This window comes from Eleutherodactylus coqui, chromosome 1 (genome assembly GCF_035609145.1).
Source record: "Eleutherodactylus coqui strain aEleCoq1 chromosome 1, aEleCoq1.hap1, whole genome shotgun sequence".
Classification (NCBI taxonomy): domain Eukaryota; kingdom Metazoa; phylum Chordata; class Amphibia; order Anura; family Eleutherodactylidae; genus Eleutherodactylus; species Eleutherodactylus coqui.
Genome location: NC_089837.1, coordinates 183,716,758 through 183,733,350, shown reverse-complemented (window position 1 = coordinate 183,733,350; position 16,593 = coordinate 183,716,758). Strand labels below are relative to the sequence as shown.

At 40.5% G+C, this 16,593-nt stretch overlaps 1 protein-coding gene across 1 annotated transcript in view; it reads right to left on the bottom strand.

Moving 5' to 3' along the window:
• Positions 1–16,593, bottom strand: part of RIMS1 (regulating synaptic membrane exocytosis 1) — a 363,560-nt gene that overhangs the window by 148,277 nt on the left and 198,690 nt on the right. The window contains exons 18-20 of the mRNA XM_066604485.1: positions 13,749–13,838; positions 6,396–6,467; positions 1,190–1,293 (exon numbers count right to left, since the gene is read on the bottom strand). Of these exons, the coding sequence (XP_066460582.1) occupies positions 1,190–1,293; positions 6,396–6,467; positions 13,749–13,838 (266 nt within the window). The remainder of the gene's footprint in view (positions 1–1,189; positions 1,294–6,395; positions 6,468–13,748; positions 13,839–16,593) is intronic.

The window sequence follows — 16,593 nt, the reverse complement described above, 5'->3', positions numbered from 1 at the left end:
TGGTTCCTCCAGTATTAAATAGCATAAGGGTACACGCACACAGTCAGCCAAGCTATATTCACAGATACACACACCAGAAATATTATTAATACTCATTTTCTGCATACATTTTCTGTAATTCTTGCACTAAAAAAATAAATTCAAAGAATATGCCAATTCTCTTTCTATATATATATATATATATATATATATATACACACTATGGAATGCAGTATGATAGCCATGAGGACTAAGGACACCAAACATGGAAATATTTTGGTAGCTTCATAGTACCATCGATGGTCTGACTTGTATACATTTTTACAGCTTCTGTTACATACATTCTTGTAAGTTACCAGCATAGCTCAGAGCCATCTTATCCGAAAGCTTCATTGACCTATGTCTCCATATATTAACTAGCTGAGCACCACTCCATATTGCAAATTGAATCATTGCTGCCAAGGACATTTTGGGTGTTAAAAAAGGCGAAGACACTTTGCATAACAGTGATTTTTTAGGATCTATAATGAAATTCTTCATATAACATAGATAAACGCACAATGGATAGCTGAATGGCTAGATAGATAGAAACCGTATTTTGGGGCATTGCAGGAAGGAGGTATTGAAGACCGCAATGTTATTGACCATTTAAACAGTATAGGAAGAGATGCAATTGCTCTATCATCTTGACATCAGTAATGGAAGAAAATAGTTCTCAACAACCTGACTAAAAGACACCTTACGCTTGACATTATTGAGACGGTTGAATTGCCATCACCCACCCAGAAAACAGAATCCAGGATGTAAATTTGAACAGATCCTTACATATTAATGCAAAATGCAACTATCAAGATATGTTCCAGTATAACAGCACATGAATTGCATAAATACTATGTCACATGGATCACTGACTATAATATACATTGTTGCCTAAACCAGTTTTGCTTCTGTATCAAGTTCATGGTTTGGTCATGGTCTTACTAGCAATACATTGGTTAGTAAAGTCAAATGTTCTATCACAAAAAACACCAAAATGTAGAGATAGAATGCAGCCATTACTGGACATGAAACCTTATATGAAGATTTACACTGAATGGTAAAGAACACAGTGAGTACATTAATAATCCACCAATCCACACCACTTCAAAACTCATTGAACGTACAAAAGCACAAAACACTGTTTGCAAGTGTGGCTGGTCACTTGGGCTACCTTGTTCTACACTGTTGCTTCTTAAAGGAACCTGTGGAAGTTGCCTTCCTCTCCGACTAAATGAAGAGTCCACCGCAGATGACTGGCTTCCTACTTGATGATTTCTGTAAATTTAAAAAAAAAAAAAAGTTACTTAGGAAACAGATAAAGGAAACCATGCCCATAGGTTGTCTTTACAATCTGGACCAATAGGGAAAGAGGGGGACACATTCAAATGCAAAGATATATTTTTATTAATACCAACTTTGGCTTAAAGTATATTAGCAAATGCACAGTGATTCAGAATAATTTGAACTAGAGGCATAAAGGGGTTAGTCAGCCTTTAAAAATTCTCGGGATAGGCCATCAATATCTGATCAGGGAGGATCCGTTGCTTCAGACCTCTGCCAATCAGCTGATTAAAGGGGCTGTGGCGCTCATGAGAGCACGATCCTGTTTGTACTCAGAAAGCCATGTTACTCATGGTGGCCATTCTGAGAACCAGAGGCGTAACTTGAAGCTCCCGGGCCCCGATGCAAAACTTGTAACAGGGCCCCCAACTATAATGCTTTATTCATAGTACTGGGCTCCCTACATGGAGAAGAGAGGCCTTATGGGCCCCCTAAGGCTCCTGGGCCCGGGTGCAACCGCATCCCCTGCATCCTTTATAGTTATGCCACTGCTGAGAACTAAAGGCTTGTCCTACTGAAGCCTGTAGTACTCAGTATGGCTGCTATAATTAATACAGCATTCTGAGCAATGACAGAATCTTGGTCAGATGTAAACATTGAAGAGGCCATAGTGCAAACACAAGCAATTCAACCCCTTCAATCAGCTGACTGGCGGAGTCCCGCGCAGAGGACTCCGAAGATTAGGTATTGATAGCCTACCCTGAGCATAGGATATACATTTTTAAAGACTGGATAACTCCTTTAAATTCTTCTCTTAAAAGAGTTAGGCCATATGAATGTCATAAAAGAGGGTTTCACTCTGATGGACTCGAGCTTTCCATGTGTTATGTATACGGTGATTCATCTGAATGAACACCTGCGATACTACTTTTCCCCTGCAGTGACCCGTTTAGGAAAAATAAACAGCCAGCAACATCAACATCCCAGAAAAGCCAACTGTTTGCCGATGGTCTCTAAAGCTGAAACTTGAAATTGAAAGAGTTGAGGTGAAAACACTTTAACAGGATTATTCGAAAATTCATATTTTCTCTGTTGAGTTTGAAAGGATGATTGCTATAGACTTCTACTCCTCTTTCCAAAATCCACAACCTAAGAACATCTTCCAGACATAAGACGATAACTAACAGAATTCTAATGCATATAAGAAACTTTATACACACAAAATGCAAACAATTGAGAGTATGATAAGGAAAAAGTTTGACTTTGGGGTAGGGTAGTTAGTACATGTTCAGGTATAATAACGACAGCATGTAGGAAAATGGTGGGTATACAATGTTACTTTGGGTCTATTCACAATGTCCAAAGAAGGGTGACATGCAAGGTCTAAATTATAGGCCTTAGTCACACAGGCATTTTTTCCCGTGATTTGCGGATCGCATGACGGATGCGCATCCGCAAATCGCGTGACCGGGGCCGAAAAATCGCCCCAAAAAACTGCTCCTAGCTGCGTTTCAATAGAAACGGGCCGGAGCAGTTCAGTGCTGTCCAGCGCATTGAATTCAATGGAGCCGGCAATACAGCCGCCTCCATTGAAAGCAATGGGCTGCCGGCGATCGCACAATGAATTTTCGGGAAGGGCTTAAAAATATAAGCCCTTCCCGGAAATTCATCCAGAAATGTGTAAAACCCCCCCAAAAATATATACTCACCTGGTCCCGGCAGACGGAATTCAGCCGCGGCCGGCCGGCAGTTCTCCTGAACTGCTCTGAGTAGTATTCAGCAGCCGGGGATTTAAAATCCCAGCCTGCTGAATGAGCTGCCTCTGATTGGTCACAGTCTCACCAATCAGAGGCAGCTCTCACTTACCCATTCATGAATGGGTGAGTGAGTGCTGCCTTTGATTGGCTCAGCGCAGGGACCAATCAGGGGCAGCTCTCAGCTGTCATTGGTCCCTGCGCTGAGCCAATCAGAGGCAGCAGTCACTCACCCATTCATGAATTTATGAATGGGTAAGTGAGAGCTGCCTCTGATTGGTGAGGCTGTGACCAATCAGAGGCAGCTCATTCAGCAGGCGGGGATTTTAAATCCCCGGCTGCTGAATACTACTCAGAGCAGTTCAGGAGAACTGCCGGCCGGCCGTGGCTGAATTCCGTCTGCCGGGACCAGGTGAGTATATATTTTTGGGGGGGGTTTACACATTTCTGGATGAATTTCCGGGAAGGGCTTATATTTTTAAGCCCTTCCCGAAAATTCATTGTGCGATCGCCGGCAGCCCATTGCTTTCAATGGAGCCGGCTGTATTGCCGGCTCCGTTGAATTCAATGGGCAAACATCATTCTTCTCTGCCACAGCTGTTTCAGCTGTGGCAGAGGAGAATGATTTGTCTACTATATGTTCTCAATGGGGTCGGCGCTGCTGCCGCCGGCCCCATTGAGCGCATATAGAGAAGAGAACAGGAATCGCAGATCGCAGATAGGTGCGATCTGCGATTTCTGTTCTATAATTTATCAGACGAGTGCATAAAAAGCACTTATGTGTCCGATACCATTGCAAAGCAATGGCTTTACAAAATCGCCAGACGCATGCGCATGCGCAAATCGCGCAAAAAAAACGCCTGTCTGACTGAGGCCTCAGAGAAAAAGTAAAAGGGGCAAATGCTCTGAAACCGGTCTTACCCTCCTCTGTAAAAGGGGCAATTGCCCTGGAGTCTGCCTCACACTCTTCTGTAAAAGGGGCAATTGCCCTAGAGTCTGTCTCAACCTCCTCTGTAAAAGGGGCAAATGCCCTAGAGTCTGTCTCACCCTCCTCTGAATGATTCCCATCGGGATCTAGCTACAAGCTTCTCATGCTTGACTTGAAAGAGTGGTCACAATTAATGCTATACATGCTGTCTATGATGTTATTTTTAGTGCACTCTATCGCATTACGATTTAGACATTATATAGCTCTTTTTTGGAGTATTGCAGAGCTGTAGTTTTGCACACTGTGAAGAGTTTTCATTTGTGCCTTGCGTGGTACTGTTATTTACTGTAGGTGTGATTGTGCTATTGTTGGCTTGCTTTTTATAAATTGTAGCATGTCAGATTTTTATGCTTAATCTCCAACATAGTTTATCTAAAAAGGTAAGGCCCCACGTGGTGTTTTGCCATAAGGCTTCCTTAAACCCTGAACCAGCTCTGCTTACACGAATCTATTTGCATAATGACATATACACATTATTCTGTGGCAGATAAAACCAAAGAGCGTTTATTAAACTAGTACCTAGTTACTAGATTTAGAGCATCACATAAGAGTAACTGCATGCAACTAAATTCAGTTGTTCGGACCATGAAAGGAGCAGAAACAACTGCAAAAAAGGAGACTTTCTGAAGAATAATACTTTTGCAGTGACGTTATATACAAAATGGTTGTGCAATAGTCTGCAGCATTCAATCCCAAAACATAGATTGCAATTCCTGGTAGTTGATGCGGGAATTGCATTAAACATTGGCATGTCAATTATTTTTCTCCACAACGTGGGCTTAAAAATCTGACCTAGATTTCAATGCATACGAATGAATGCTAAAGTAGGTTGGATTTCAGGATGGAATCCACATCAAAAATATACCATGTGAACGGGGCCTTAGTGTTTTTGTAAAAAACCTATTTGAAAAATCCATGTTACAATGTATGTGTTTTTGAAAACGCACATTTTTTTGTAGCAAATAAAAAAACACTAATGTGTAATAGCAATATAAAAGAAAAACTAGGCATCATAGGGCAGCTTTCATTTTTACACAGCAGTTTAACAGATGAAATTGATGTTCTCATCTTGGCTTTTCATGGCTGAGATGGGAAAACCTGGCCTGCTGCTTGTGTAGCTCTTATTAAAGTGAATGAGAGCTGCGAAAACCGCGGTAACTATAGCAGCGGTTTCCCATCTCGGCTATGAGAAACTTTAAAGCGGAACTCTGGTTGCCTTCTGCTACAGGGCTGTAAATGTTTACAACTCTGGTCCATTGTTTTATGCAATATAAATAAAAATATAGATACAAGCATGCAAAAAAGAGAGGCATCAGGAAAATAATGACATAAAGTTAGTAGAACTAATGGATACATGGTAAGGAATTGTAAAGAACATTTCACAATGGAAGATACATACAGAACACATTTATAGAATTGCCTTCTAAAATCTACAAACTGGATTAACTTTGAATAAAAAATATGATTAAAGTGTAACAAGACTTTATAACAATTTCTGATATCTCAGAGTGACACATCAGAAATTTTGATTGGTGAGGGTTTGGTCTACTGAGACTTCCATCTATTGTTAAAATGAATGGGCAAAAGTGCTCAGATCTGTGACTATTTGGCTGTTTCCAGATTTGCTCAGAGTGGTATAAATCTATGAAGTTTATACACTGTTCTCCGATGACAGAAGAACCTAGACAGCGCTCAAATGAGCTCTTCTGTCCATTCATTGTAGTGATCGGTGGGAGATTCGGCATGTGTAGTCTTACTGATCAAAACTTCTAACATGGGCTTTATGGTGACTTTGACCATAACGACCTCTATGCGATTGCCAGATTACAGGGCAACACTGCGATCTTTGATCGCGCAACATCTATCATGGCTAAAGAGGAAAATATACAAGAAACTCCAGATGTGATACATGAGGATAAAGACTTGGTGAGTTAATTTTTAAACATACATTACTAAGTAATTATAAATTAAAAAGTCACATTTTCAGCTATTTTAAATGGAAAACTGCTTGAACGACCACTTTTTGTTCAAAGAGTTCATCAACAATAAACTGATCATACAGTATTCACTTCCCCTTCAGTACCCTTAAAGTGTCATTTCTTCACTGTAGCCATTCTCCACAATGGCTAAGCACCGGAAATGAATTTGGGCTGCAGGTGAGACCGCATTTACTCATTACTGTAGCAATACATTTGACATTTTGCTGTAAGATACTAGCATGCCAAGAAAAGTTGCAACCTTCCTTTCTTACACTTTAACACTTCCTTTTCTTCGTGACGCTCCCAACAGCTTAGAGTTGCATACTTATCATTGTGCTCTATAATGTATCTAAATATGCATGGAAAACCTCATACCTTTTTACTTCAGAAACAGCACATTTATTGTTTGGTTTCTGGTTGCTAGATTTTTCCATTTTTCTGGGCTGCCTGAGATGAAGTGATAGATAGGAAAGAAAAGCCAGAGCCAAAAATAATAATAAAAGGAAACAGCAATGAAGAATGAGATTACATGTAAAGCATTGAGATGATGAGCATTACACAAATAGACTACCATTCACCGTACATGCAGAAACTAACAAATAAGAAGATACAAGTTTCTTTAAAATAAACAAACATTTCCAAAGACTTGAATACTCCACTGAATATATGACTGCAAGTACTGAATGTTAAGGCTGCTTTTCACACTACACTGGGCATATTTGATCTCTTCTTTCATCAAAAGTTGAAACGGATCCTACAAAGGCAAAAGAAGGTGTTCCCAAAGGACGTGTTCACACAAGTTGGAAATGCTGCTGATGTTCTGCAGTAGAATTAGCTGTGAAAAAGCTCTTTCACACGGGTGTATCTGTGCACGCTACATGCAGAGAATAGGAACCCACTGATGTCAATGGGTTTGTACACATTTCCCGTTTTTGCAAGCACAAAAAGTAGGACATGCTCTATTGACCAGCTTAAAGGGGTTGTCCCGCAGCAGCAAGTGGGTCTATACACTTCTGTATGGCCATAATAATGCACTTTGTAATGTACATTGTGCATTAATTATGTGCCATACAGAAGTTATAAAAAGTTTTTTACTTACCTGCTCCGTTGCTAGCATCCTCGTTCCCATGGAGCCGACTAATTTTCGCCCTCCGATGGCCAAATTAGCCGCGCTTGCGCAGTCCGGGTCTTCTGCAGTCTTCTATGGAGCCGCTGGTGCAGAATGCCGGCTCCGTGTAGCTCCGCCCCGTCACGTGCCGATTCCAGCCAATCAGGAGGCTGGAATCGGCAATGGACCGCACAGAAGAGCTGCGGTCCACGGAGGTAGAGGATCCCGGCGGCCATCTTCACCGGTAAGTATTGAAGTCACCGGAGCGCGGGGATTAAGGTAAGTGCTCCGGTAAGCTTTCTTTACGTCCCTGCATCGGGGTTGTCTCGCGCCGAACGGGGGGGGGGTTGAAAAAAAAAAAAACCCGTTTCGGCGCGGGACAACCCCTTTAAATTGTTTGCACAGCAAAGGTCCCCCTAGATGTCTATGTGAGGTGCACAAATGTAAGCTCCATGCACAATATGCACGCAAAGCCGTGGGGAAAAGAACATATCCTGGACTTCAATTGGCTAAATAACCTTGGAAATGCGCAAATCTGAGTAGGCCCTGCATGTGCAAAAAAGTACAGCACAATGTGCAGACACGCGCGCAAATCAAGCTTCTTCATAGAGCAAATACGTTGCAATGAAGTGTGTGCATTTCTGCATACGCCCGTGTGAAGGAGCCCTTACAGTAGAGACATTGTGGATTTTAGGTAATTTGACTTGCAAATTTTAAATCCGTAGCATGTCACTTCATGTTGCAGATTTTCACAGCAGATTTCTATCTTTCAAATGAAGGGGTGAATTCCAGACAGAATCAACACCTAAAGCTACACTATTTGTTGCAGAAAATCCTCATAGAATCCTCCACATGTGAATATACCCTTAGGATAAGTTCACACGTAGCGGATTCCCAATAGATTTTCCAAAAAAACATCCGCAGCAATACTGCATCATTTGACCTTCACAGAAAAGAACTTTACCGATACTGCATCATTTAGTGCGGATTTTGACACGCACCTGCAGCAGACCTCACCCCTTCAACTGAAAGGTGGAGATCTGCTGCTGATCTCCATGAAAATCTGAACCAAACAATGTGGATGGTGCCACAGATTTTTGTGGGATCCAAACCAAAACCTGCAAAGGGAAATATGCTGCAAATGTATTTGCAAATTCGCACCAAAATCCACTATGTGTGAACGCACCCTAAAAAAATGTTTGGGAACGTGTACTAGGATCGGTTCCCACATTCGATGAAAAAAAAGGAGCACGGATGAACATTCTAACAAAAGTTGTGTGAAGGCAGCCTAGGAAGTACAGATTGGAATGCAATGCATGAATATTTCTAAAGCAAAAAGACTATACAAATACTCAAAGACATAAATGTATATATTTCCATTTACGCCATGCACATGCAATAAAAAAGCGGTAATGCTCAACAGACTGTCTCGTATATACAACCACTTTCCAGATTGTTGGTTCCCCATAGTAAAACTGTTGTCGCCAGGAAGAATCACAATCAATAACATTTCTTATCACATCAGGGATCTATTGATTTAGGGTTGGGCTATGCAAAAACATATTGTAGTATGACAGCTTAAAGGGTAATTTTCCTGAACCTCTTATGTCATAGGTAGAGGTCACAAGTTGTGATTGGTGGTGGTCTTAGAGCTGGGAACCCCATCAACTGCTAAAATACAAGCTGTGCTGTATGTTATGACCCCCTTGGTTCCCGTCTTCATTCTTTGCTTCTCTTGAAAGACCTGTGCATGGGAAATATCAAAACTCTTCAAGAAAATCTAACGGGGGGCAATATGAATAACGATCATTCCCAGTGTCCTGGACCCCCACCGACAACAACTTCTGGCATGTCTCTGTGACAAATATTAGAATTTGCAAAAAAATGAAATTGCAACTGTTGCAAGACAGCAGCAGTCTATAGGAATAAATGGAGTACTCTTAAACTTTCATAGACATGGGGCGAAAATAGATATGTACAAGCCTTGGAATTAGAGCTGTCAGCATAGGCATGGTGATGCTTTAGGACTGAGAGGCCAGGTTTGTACTCCCTAAATACACAGATTATGCTTTGTTAACTCAAACAACCCCTTTAATTTTGATTGAAAATTGATCTGCATACTAATAATAGCTTTCAAACTGCCAGTAATATAATCAATTAGAGGTCAATATGTGATAAGAACATTTAAAGAATGTGACAAAATATGAAGCATGTGGTCAAAAAGCTGTCATTAACTGTGAGAAGAAAAAAGGACTTTCCATACAAGCAAAAAATTGGGGCTGTAGAAGTGAAATGTATATGATATAAAAATAACAAGAATGAAGAGAACCCAAACTTAAAGGACCACTCCAGCAAAAACATATTTTTCCATCCCTATCATACTCTGGAGTTCTATATATATTGCAGTCCCTTTCATGCACTGCAGCGTTCTGTGTGATGCTTATCAAACACCATATTGATGTTGAGATTTTTCCCTGCTTTCTCTTTGTTATTCTGTGCTATCAATCCCAAAATGCATCAGCACAGCATAGCATGCACAGCTAGAGACTGATTACCATCTGTATTCTATATGCATTTAAATAAGTTATAGACCATAACTATATAATCAGGAGGCTTAACTATCATCTACTTCATTATAACTGTGTGGCGGGAGTCTCTAATTATCAGCAGTAGCTATGCTAGGAGTTTATGTGTTACCCTCTAAAGAGCTTGTGTGGTAGGATCTACCTTTATGTTGACTGAAAACTGACTAATATGTAAACTGCCTGGGCTCAAACCCATGACCTCCTGCACTCCAGTCGGCAGCTCTCCGCTAGGCCATCTAGCCCTTGGACAGCTCCTCTGCTAAAGCATATCAATGATCCTGTGTTCCCTGGCCTGTTACCCTTTTCGCCCACTTCCCATTTAGGCTAACTATAAAAGCCTGACCCTGCCACTGCTCAAGTGCGTGATTACTGTGCTTCACAAGCCTTGATCTATTTCCAATGCTGCCTCCTCCTCTGCTGTCTAAACTGAGACCTTCTGTTACCGACTTCTGGCTTCCCTTCTAACAATGCTACCTGCCTCCTCCATTTGTACCACAACACGAGACCTCCTGTTACCAACTTATGGCTTCCCTTTTGACAACGCTACCCGCCTCTTCCATTTGTACTGAAACATCAGACCTCCCGTTGCTGACCCCTGGCTCTTCTCTAACTACTCTCTAGATCTGCAGCTGCTAGACCTGAAACTTCAACTTAGTGCCTGAACGCTACATAAAGTCAAGCAAATCCCATGTGTTCAAAATGAGAGCACATGATCCAACCAAGGAGAAAGATTCCAGGACTTCCCGATAGGAAGGAATAACTAAGCAGTATAATAATAGCTGACATATATACACTGGGAGACTAGTTACATAAAGATTCATCACAGTGACTTTAAATGAGAAAATATGTTATGAATTTGCAGGTAATCAAAGGAAGGTAGAGGAACAACAGGTAATAAGAATTATTCAATAGGAATTACAGATGTGGTTTTAAAGGGGTTTTCAGTGTTATGTAAATTGAGGTCTAAGGATAGGCCATTAATGTTTCATCCAGAAAAACCTCTGTAGGTCACTTTCACGTGGCAGTATGTTAGTCGGTATTTTGCACCAGTATTTGTAAGCTAAAACCAAGACTGGACCTACATGGAGATATAGTATAATTGAAAGATTTGTACCACTCCCATATATTGGACCCACTCCTAGTTTTGCTGCAAAATACTGACCCATCTGAAAGTGGCTTTAGACACAAACAATACATGGAACATGTCATCTACAGTGTTAATTGCCTAATTTACTATTTAAATTAACTATTCAATTGTATACAATGCTTACATTGAGCATTATACAGTACTATGTAAAATAAATATTATTAGCACAGAGTAAGGGATCATTGTTTTGTGCACGTCAGAACTGCAATTTTTCTTTTTCTTTTTGAGCTCTTCTGAACTTTCACAATATGGGTTCCTGATATCAGTTCTAAAATCCCTAAGTTACAAAACATGACTGTATTTACGCTGTTATTTAGCCGTATAAAAAAATTCTGTCCATCTGAAGCATTGGATTTCAATGTATTCATTCAGATGAACAAGTTTTGAGTGCATAAAAAAAAATCGCGCCGGGAAAAATAGTACATTCGCGACTGTTTTCAGTTGCCGATTATATACATGGTGTGAAAAAATAGGTCTTGCCCTATCTTTTGCAGAGATACGCAGAAAGCTCTCATAGACTTCAATAGAAGCTGGAAAAAAGGGAGGGGGAGGGAGTTACTCTGCATACAACGCTGGGAAAATAGTGCAGCTGGCCCAATTTAACCATTATTGGTCATTCTGAGCTTTTTACAGAGATTAATGGTTTTCATCACTATTGCATATTTTTTTGCCAATAAGCAGCAGTGGCCTGTGTGAATGTCTGAAAATATGCGTCTAAAGTTCGGGACTGGCAATTATTCATTCACGTGATTATATGGTGTATATAGGTGAACGTAAAAATGCATATGATTGTGTGAAGGAGGCCTAAAACTGAGTCTTGTGTTACACCAGCTTACACTAGTGTTATATTATGTCACTAAGTTTGTCTATCTGGTGAAGTAGAGCTTAATTTGCCTTTTTTTTCAATTTTGTAAGCTGCAGATAATACACTGTGAAATCAAATTTAACAGTACAAAATGTCTAAAACAGTACTATTCATCTGCTTTGTTACTGGCAAATTGAAAAAAGCTGTGTGATGTAAGTACAGTACAATAGTGGCACTTGTAGGAGAAAATCAATTGCGAAACCCAAGAGTAAATATTTATGTCATATTGCTCTTCCATAGAAAATCGAGAAATGAGCGTTGATACCATGGATATTACATGAGGATGTGACAATTTACAGAAATAAGAAAGTTGGAGCAATACCTCTACGGCGCTATTTATTGGATGGCAGCATTCCTTCAAATCAAAGTGACTTTATAACAATTCTGATCAATGATTGGGAATAGGAAACCAAGCAAGAAAACCATAGACAGACAGACTGCTTTGGGGTGATTGCCCCTCATCAGTATGCAGCAGGCTTCTGGCTTAGTCTGTGAGGGGCATATGATTTGGGTCAGAAGCAGTGTTGTGTCTCCTTAGGAGAGCACCCAAAAAGCTGTGGAAACACCTAGGGGGTGAGTGGTTCAGGGGATGTTATAGTATCTCCCCAAGGAGAGCACTCAAAGGGATGTGGGAACACCTAAAAGATGAGTAAGAAGACTTATAAGGCAATGCTAGCTTCTCTGGGAAATTCATGCAAATTAGAAAGATGGAAAAATACCTCTGCCATCCAATAGATGGTGCTATAGAGGTATTTTGGCAACCTGGTTAAGGTTCCCCATTATGGAATTTTTACTTCTGTGTTGAGCTCCCTGCGCACCATGATGAACACAGTGATTTATTAGCAGAGTAGTTTTCACTAACTGCACAACTCCTAGCACATTGTAAATTGAGGGTGTACAGACTATTATAGGTAATTCAACGCTGCACTTAAGAATATCTTTTATTGCTTCCCTGCAAGTTACGCTGCTAAACATTCTTGTGGTATAAGCCATTTTAACAAATAAAACCTAAGTTATTGAGAATAAAAACTAGTTTGCACGACACCTCATGTGTTATTTGCCAGTGGGAGTAACATATTACAATAATTCTAAGCTAACACTTTACTATACCAGTTAGGAGTTACCACTGATTTAGTAGTAGACACTGCTTTTTCACATTCTAGTGAAGCTAGCTTAAAATGACATCCCTATCCTATACACAATTATATGTGTCACTCTATAGTACTGTAGCTTTCATGTCTATTTTCTATATTCCATTTCACTATATCATACCCTTCTGAATGGGAAGTGTGAGACATTTATTGCACAGATAAGACCCCCATCAACAGTAATTCAGGACCATAAACTTTCACTCCTTATCAGTGTTTAGTTAATAATGTCAGTGTACCTCTTGTAGCATTTCTAGCCTGCCGACCCCCCCCCCCCCAACAGTAATTTAGGGACCATAAATAGGTTTATCTTCACACACAGCAGATTTGCCACAGAAATTTCTGCAACTGTCCCATTCATCTGAAGAGTGCTTATAGAAAGCCATGCATATGTTACAGAAACAATCCCATTCAGATATATGGAACAAATCTTCCGCGTATGAACTTACCCATAATGTTCCAACACCCACTAAATCGAGGACAAAAGTTGTAAAAGCAATACAATTCACAAATTGTTCATCAGAACTTAATAAACTTCACAGAAAGCTGTGAATGAGGACTGTTCTCCTATACAATTAGTCCTATAGTATCCCCATAGTTTAGTATCAGTATGTGTCTATTCCTGCCAAGATTTGGTCATATTCCAAAAAAAAGTGTACCAAAGAAGTAGTTACTACCTAACCAGTCATTACACACATCAAAGTACTGACAGTTTGGGGGCTTTTCTGACTTGTTCAAGAGAATACGGTAATTAGGAACCATACACTAAGACACAAATATATTAGTGGTTTAAAAAAAAATATTAAATGACATGAAAGAAAAAAAAATGAAATCACTAAGACACATGTTACGAATGAAAAAGTCTGTTTTTATACCTTTCTCGTTCTGGTGAATGCAAACTAGTATCTGGTCTCAAGCAGTTGGTACTAGCACTTCGAGCCCTGTCAAGGGAGGGCTGTAGTTCACTAGTGCCAGTGCATTGCATCCAATGGTAGAAGAGAAAGAAGAATAGAAAAGAAAACAAAGAAAGGAATACAATGTTAGAGATAAAATCATAAAAAGTTATGTTATCTTAGCATAAGATGTAAAATCATCATGACAGTTAATGCTTGTAGGAATATGAATGTGCCCTTCTCAGTATAAACACACTAAGTTATGAAGCCAATAAACTGCAAGCGCAAAACCCACCTGGGTTCTAAAGTTGGCAGGGGAATATTAAACTTACTGGAAAATGTGTTTGCAGATAAAGCCTCTACTGAGTTAGTATTTATTTTAAATCTTTTAATAGAAAGTTTGGTTGGAAGTTGGAAGGGAGAACTTTTAGAAGTTTTAGAAAAGTATAAGCTCTTAAATTCAGCAGCCTATGGCAAACTCTTAGATCTCGTCTTAGCAAAAGAGCGTAAACAGGTTGTGGATGAGATCTATCTATATGTTCTACTACCGTGTTTCTTCTTCTGTACCTACTATATTCATACTACTGTGTTTCCTCGAGAATAAGATCTTGTCTTCTATTAATTTTTGCCCCAAAAGAGGCACAGTGTCTCCAGACCTAGCAGGTGCCGTCCGGGTCCCTCCCGCTGGTCTCCGGTGTTCTTGCAGGCTTCCATGCAGTTGTCAGTGCTGACAGAGCATCGTTTTTGGAAAACCCGCCTCCAGCAAGCGATTGCTCTGATTGGTGCTCAAGTCACCACGGCTCAGCCAATGAGAGCCAGGAAAAACAATAAACCAATCATAGCCATTCCATGCCAGCAAACGATGCTCTGTTGGCGCTGAGGACTGCACGGATGACTGTCAGAACCCTGGGGGCCAGCGGGAGGGAGCCAGACGGCGCCTGCTAAGTCAGTATTGGGTTTTTTTTCCATGTAGCATAGCTAGGGCTTATTTTCAGGGTAAGGCTTATATTTCAAGACATCCCCCCCCAAAAAAAAAAAATCAGGGCAGAGCTTATTATTGGGGTAGGTCTTATTTTCGAAGAAACACGGTAGTACTCTCCTACATATAGGTCAGGGTGCTGACAGTACGACACCCACTGTGCAGTCAATTGATAGATCAGCAGATTTTCTACATCAGTGACTAACTTTGAGATACAGTCCAAACATTTGCCATTCATATGCAGACTTCAATTAACATCCACCAATATTCTGCTGCACTTGCTGGCTAATAATAGTCTGGTAAAACTACTTTCATTCTCTTCTCCAATCACAATGAAATAGCTAATCATGACAAACTATCAGGGGGGATAGTAATAAATTATATGATCTGATCTGAGTGAAAAAAGAAATAAAACATGGCATGTCATGATGGAAAATCAAATCAAATAATATGCATGTTCTGGGGTCTGAATATTCTTCTTTCTTCATGTATTATATTTGTGGACTCTGGAGTTTACCAAAATTGTTACAATTGTAATATAATGTAAATTCCACATATGTCCCAGGTTATTGTTATGAAAGGCTTAAATCACATGTCTACAACTGAGCATCATGTTACAGGTGAGTTATAGAACTACTCTACATATGAAGCTGCATGAGGCTAGGGGCACACTCAAGTGCAGCTCCGTGTGGCCTCTGTATTCGGTCCATATTCTGCCCGGTGTCCATTCTTACTTCCATATGCCAACTGTTTTTTTCTGTCCATTAAAAAAAACCTGAAACAAGCCCTATTCTTTATTCCTTCATCTTTTTAAAGGGAACCAGTCAGCAGTTTTTAGCACAGTGAACCAATACTAGCAGTACCATTGTGTAGTATCTGTTGTTTGAACACTTCTTTTCCTGTTGATAAAAGCATACCATCCTTGAAAAATACCCACACTGCATGAAAATGTAGCAGAGCAGTCCGGTGGTCGGTACGAACTGTCTCCGCTAGTTGCATTTTTTTCACCAAAGTCTACCTCTCGAGTCTCCTGTGAAGTAGAGGACATAGTAGGCGTCATCCACGAATGACTCTGAAGTCTGCTGCCTGCGCAGTGCGGTGGGCTCCCGGCGCATGAGCAGATTAGCTCCTCGATTCTGCCCACAAGAGTTTATCTCCGCATGTGACAGGAGCCCATGACATCAGAGCAGTGTGTGGATGACGTCTACTACATCATCCACGTCACAGGAAACTAAGGGGGAGACTTTGGTGAAAAAATGCTAGCGGAGACGGTATGGCCTGCCCACTGGACCGCTCTGCTTCATTTACACGTGGCATGGGAACTTTTCAAACATCTATTATTCAGTTATGCTTTTATAAACAGTGTTAGCAAAAGCAGTGTTAGAACAACATGTACTATACAATTATAGCACTGATATTGGTTTACGAGGCTAAAAACTGCTGACAGGTTCCCTTAAAAAGAAGGACTGCACATGGTTGGCATCTGAGTGCTGTCTGTTTTCTTTTATCCCCATTGACTTGAATGGGTGAGATGTGTTCGTAAGACAGATCAAAAAAGTACGTGCGATGAGTTTTTCCATGCAGTATGTAACTGCGTGAACTCACTCAGCAGTTTGTGTTACACCAAAGAACAATATGGACCCGTATGCTGTCTGTTTATAGTCCGTTTTTCTAACAGACTAGACATGGGCTAAAAAAAAGCTATTGTTCACAGGCCTAACTTTATAAATATGTTGCACTTCTGATCCTGAGTTAAGCCCTATTTACACGGGGCGAATGTCGGGCAAATGATGCCTGACACTCATCCCAGGACATACTAGCTCACGTGCTGTTGCACAGGAGCGAGTA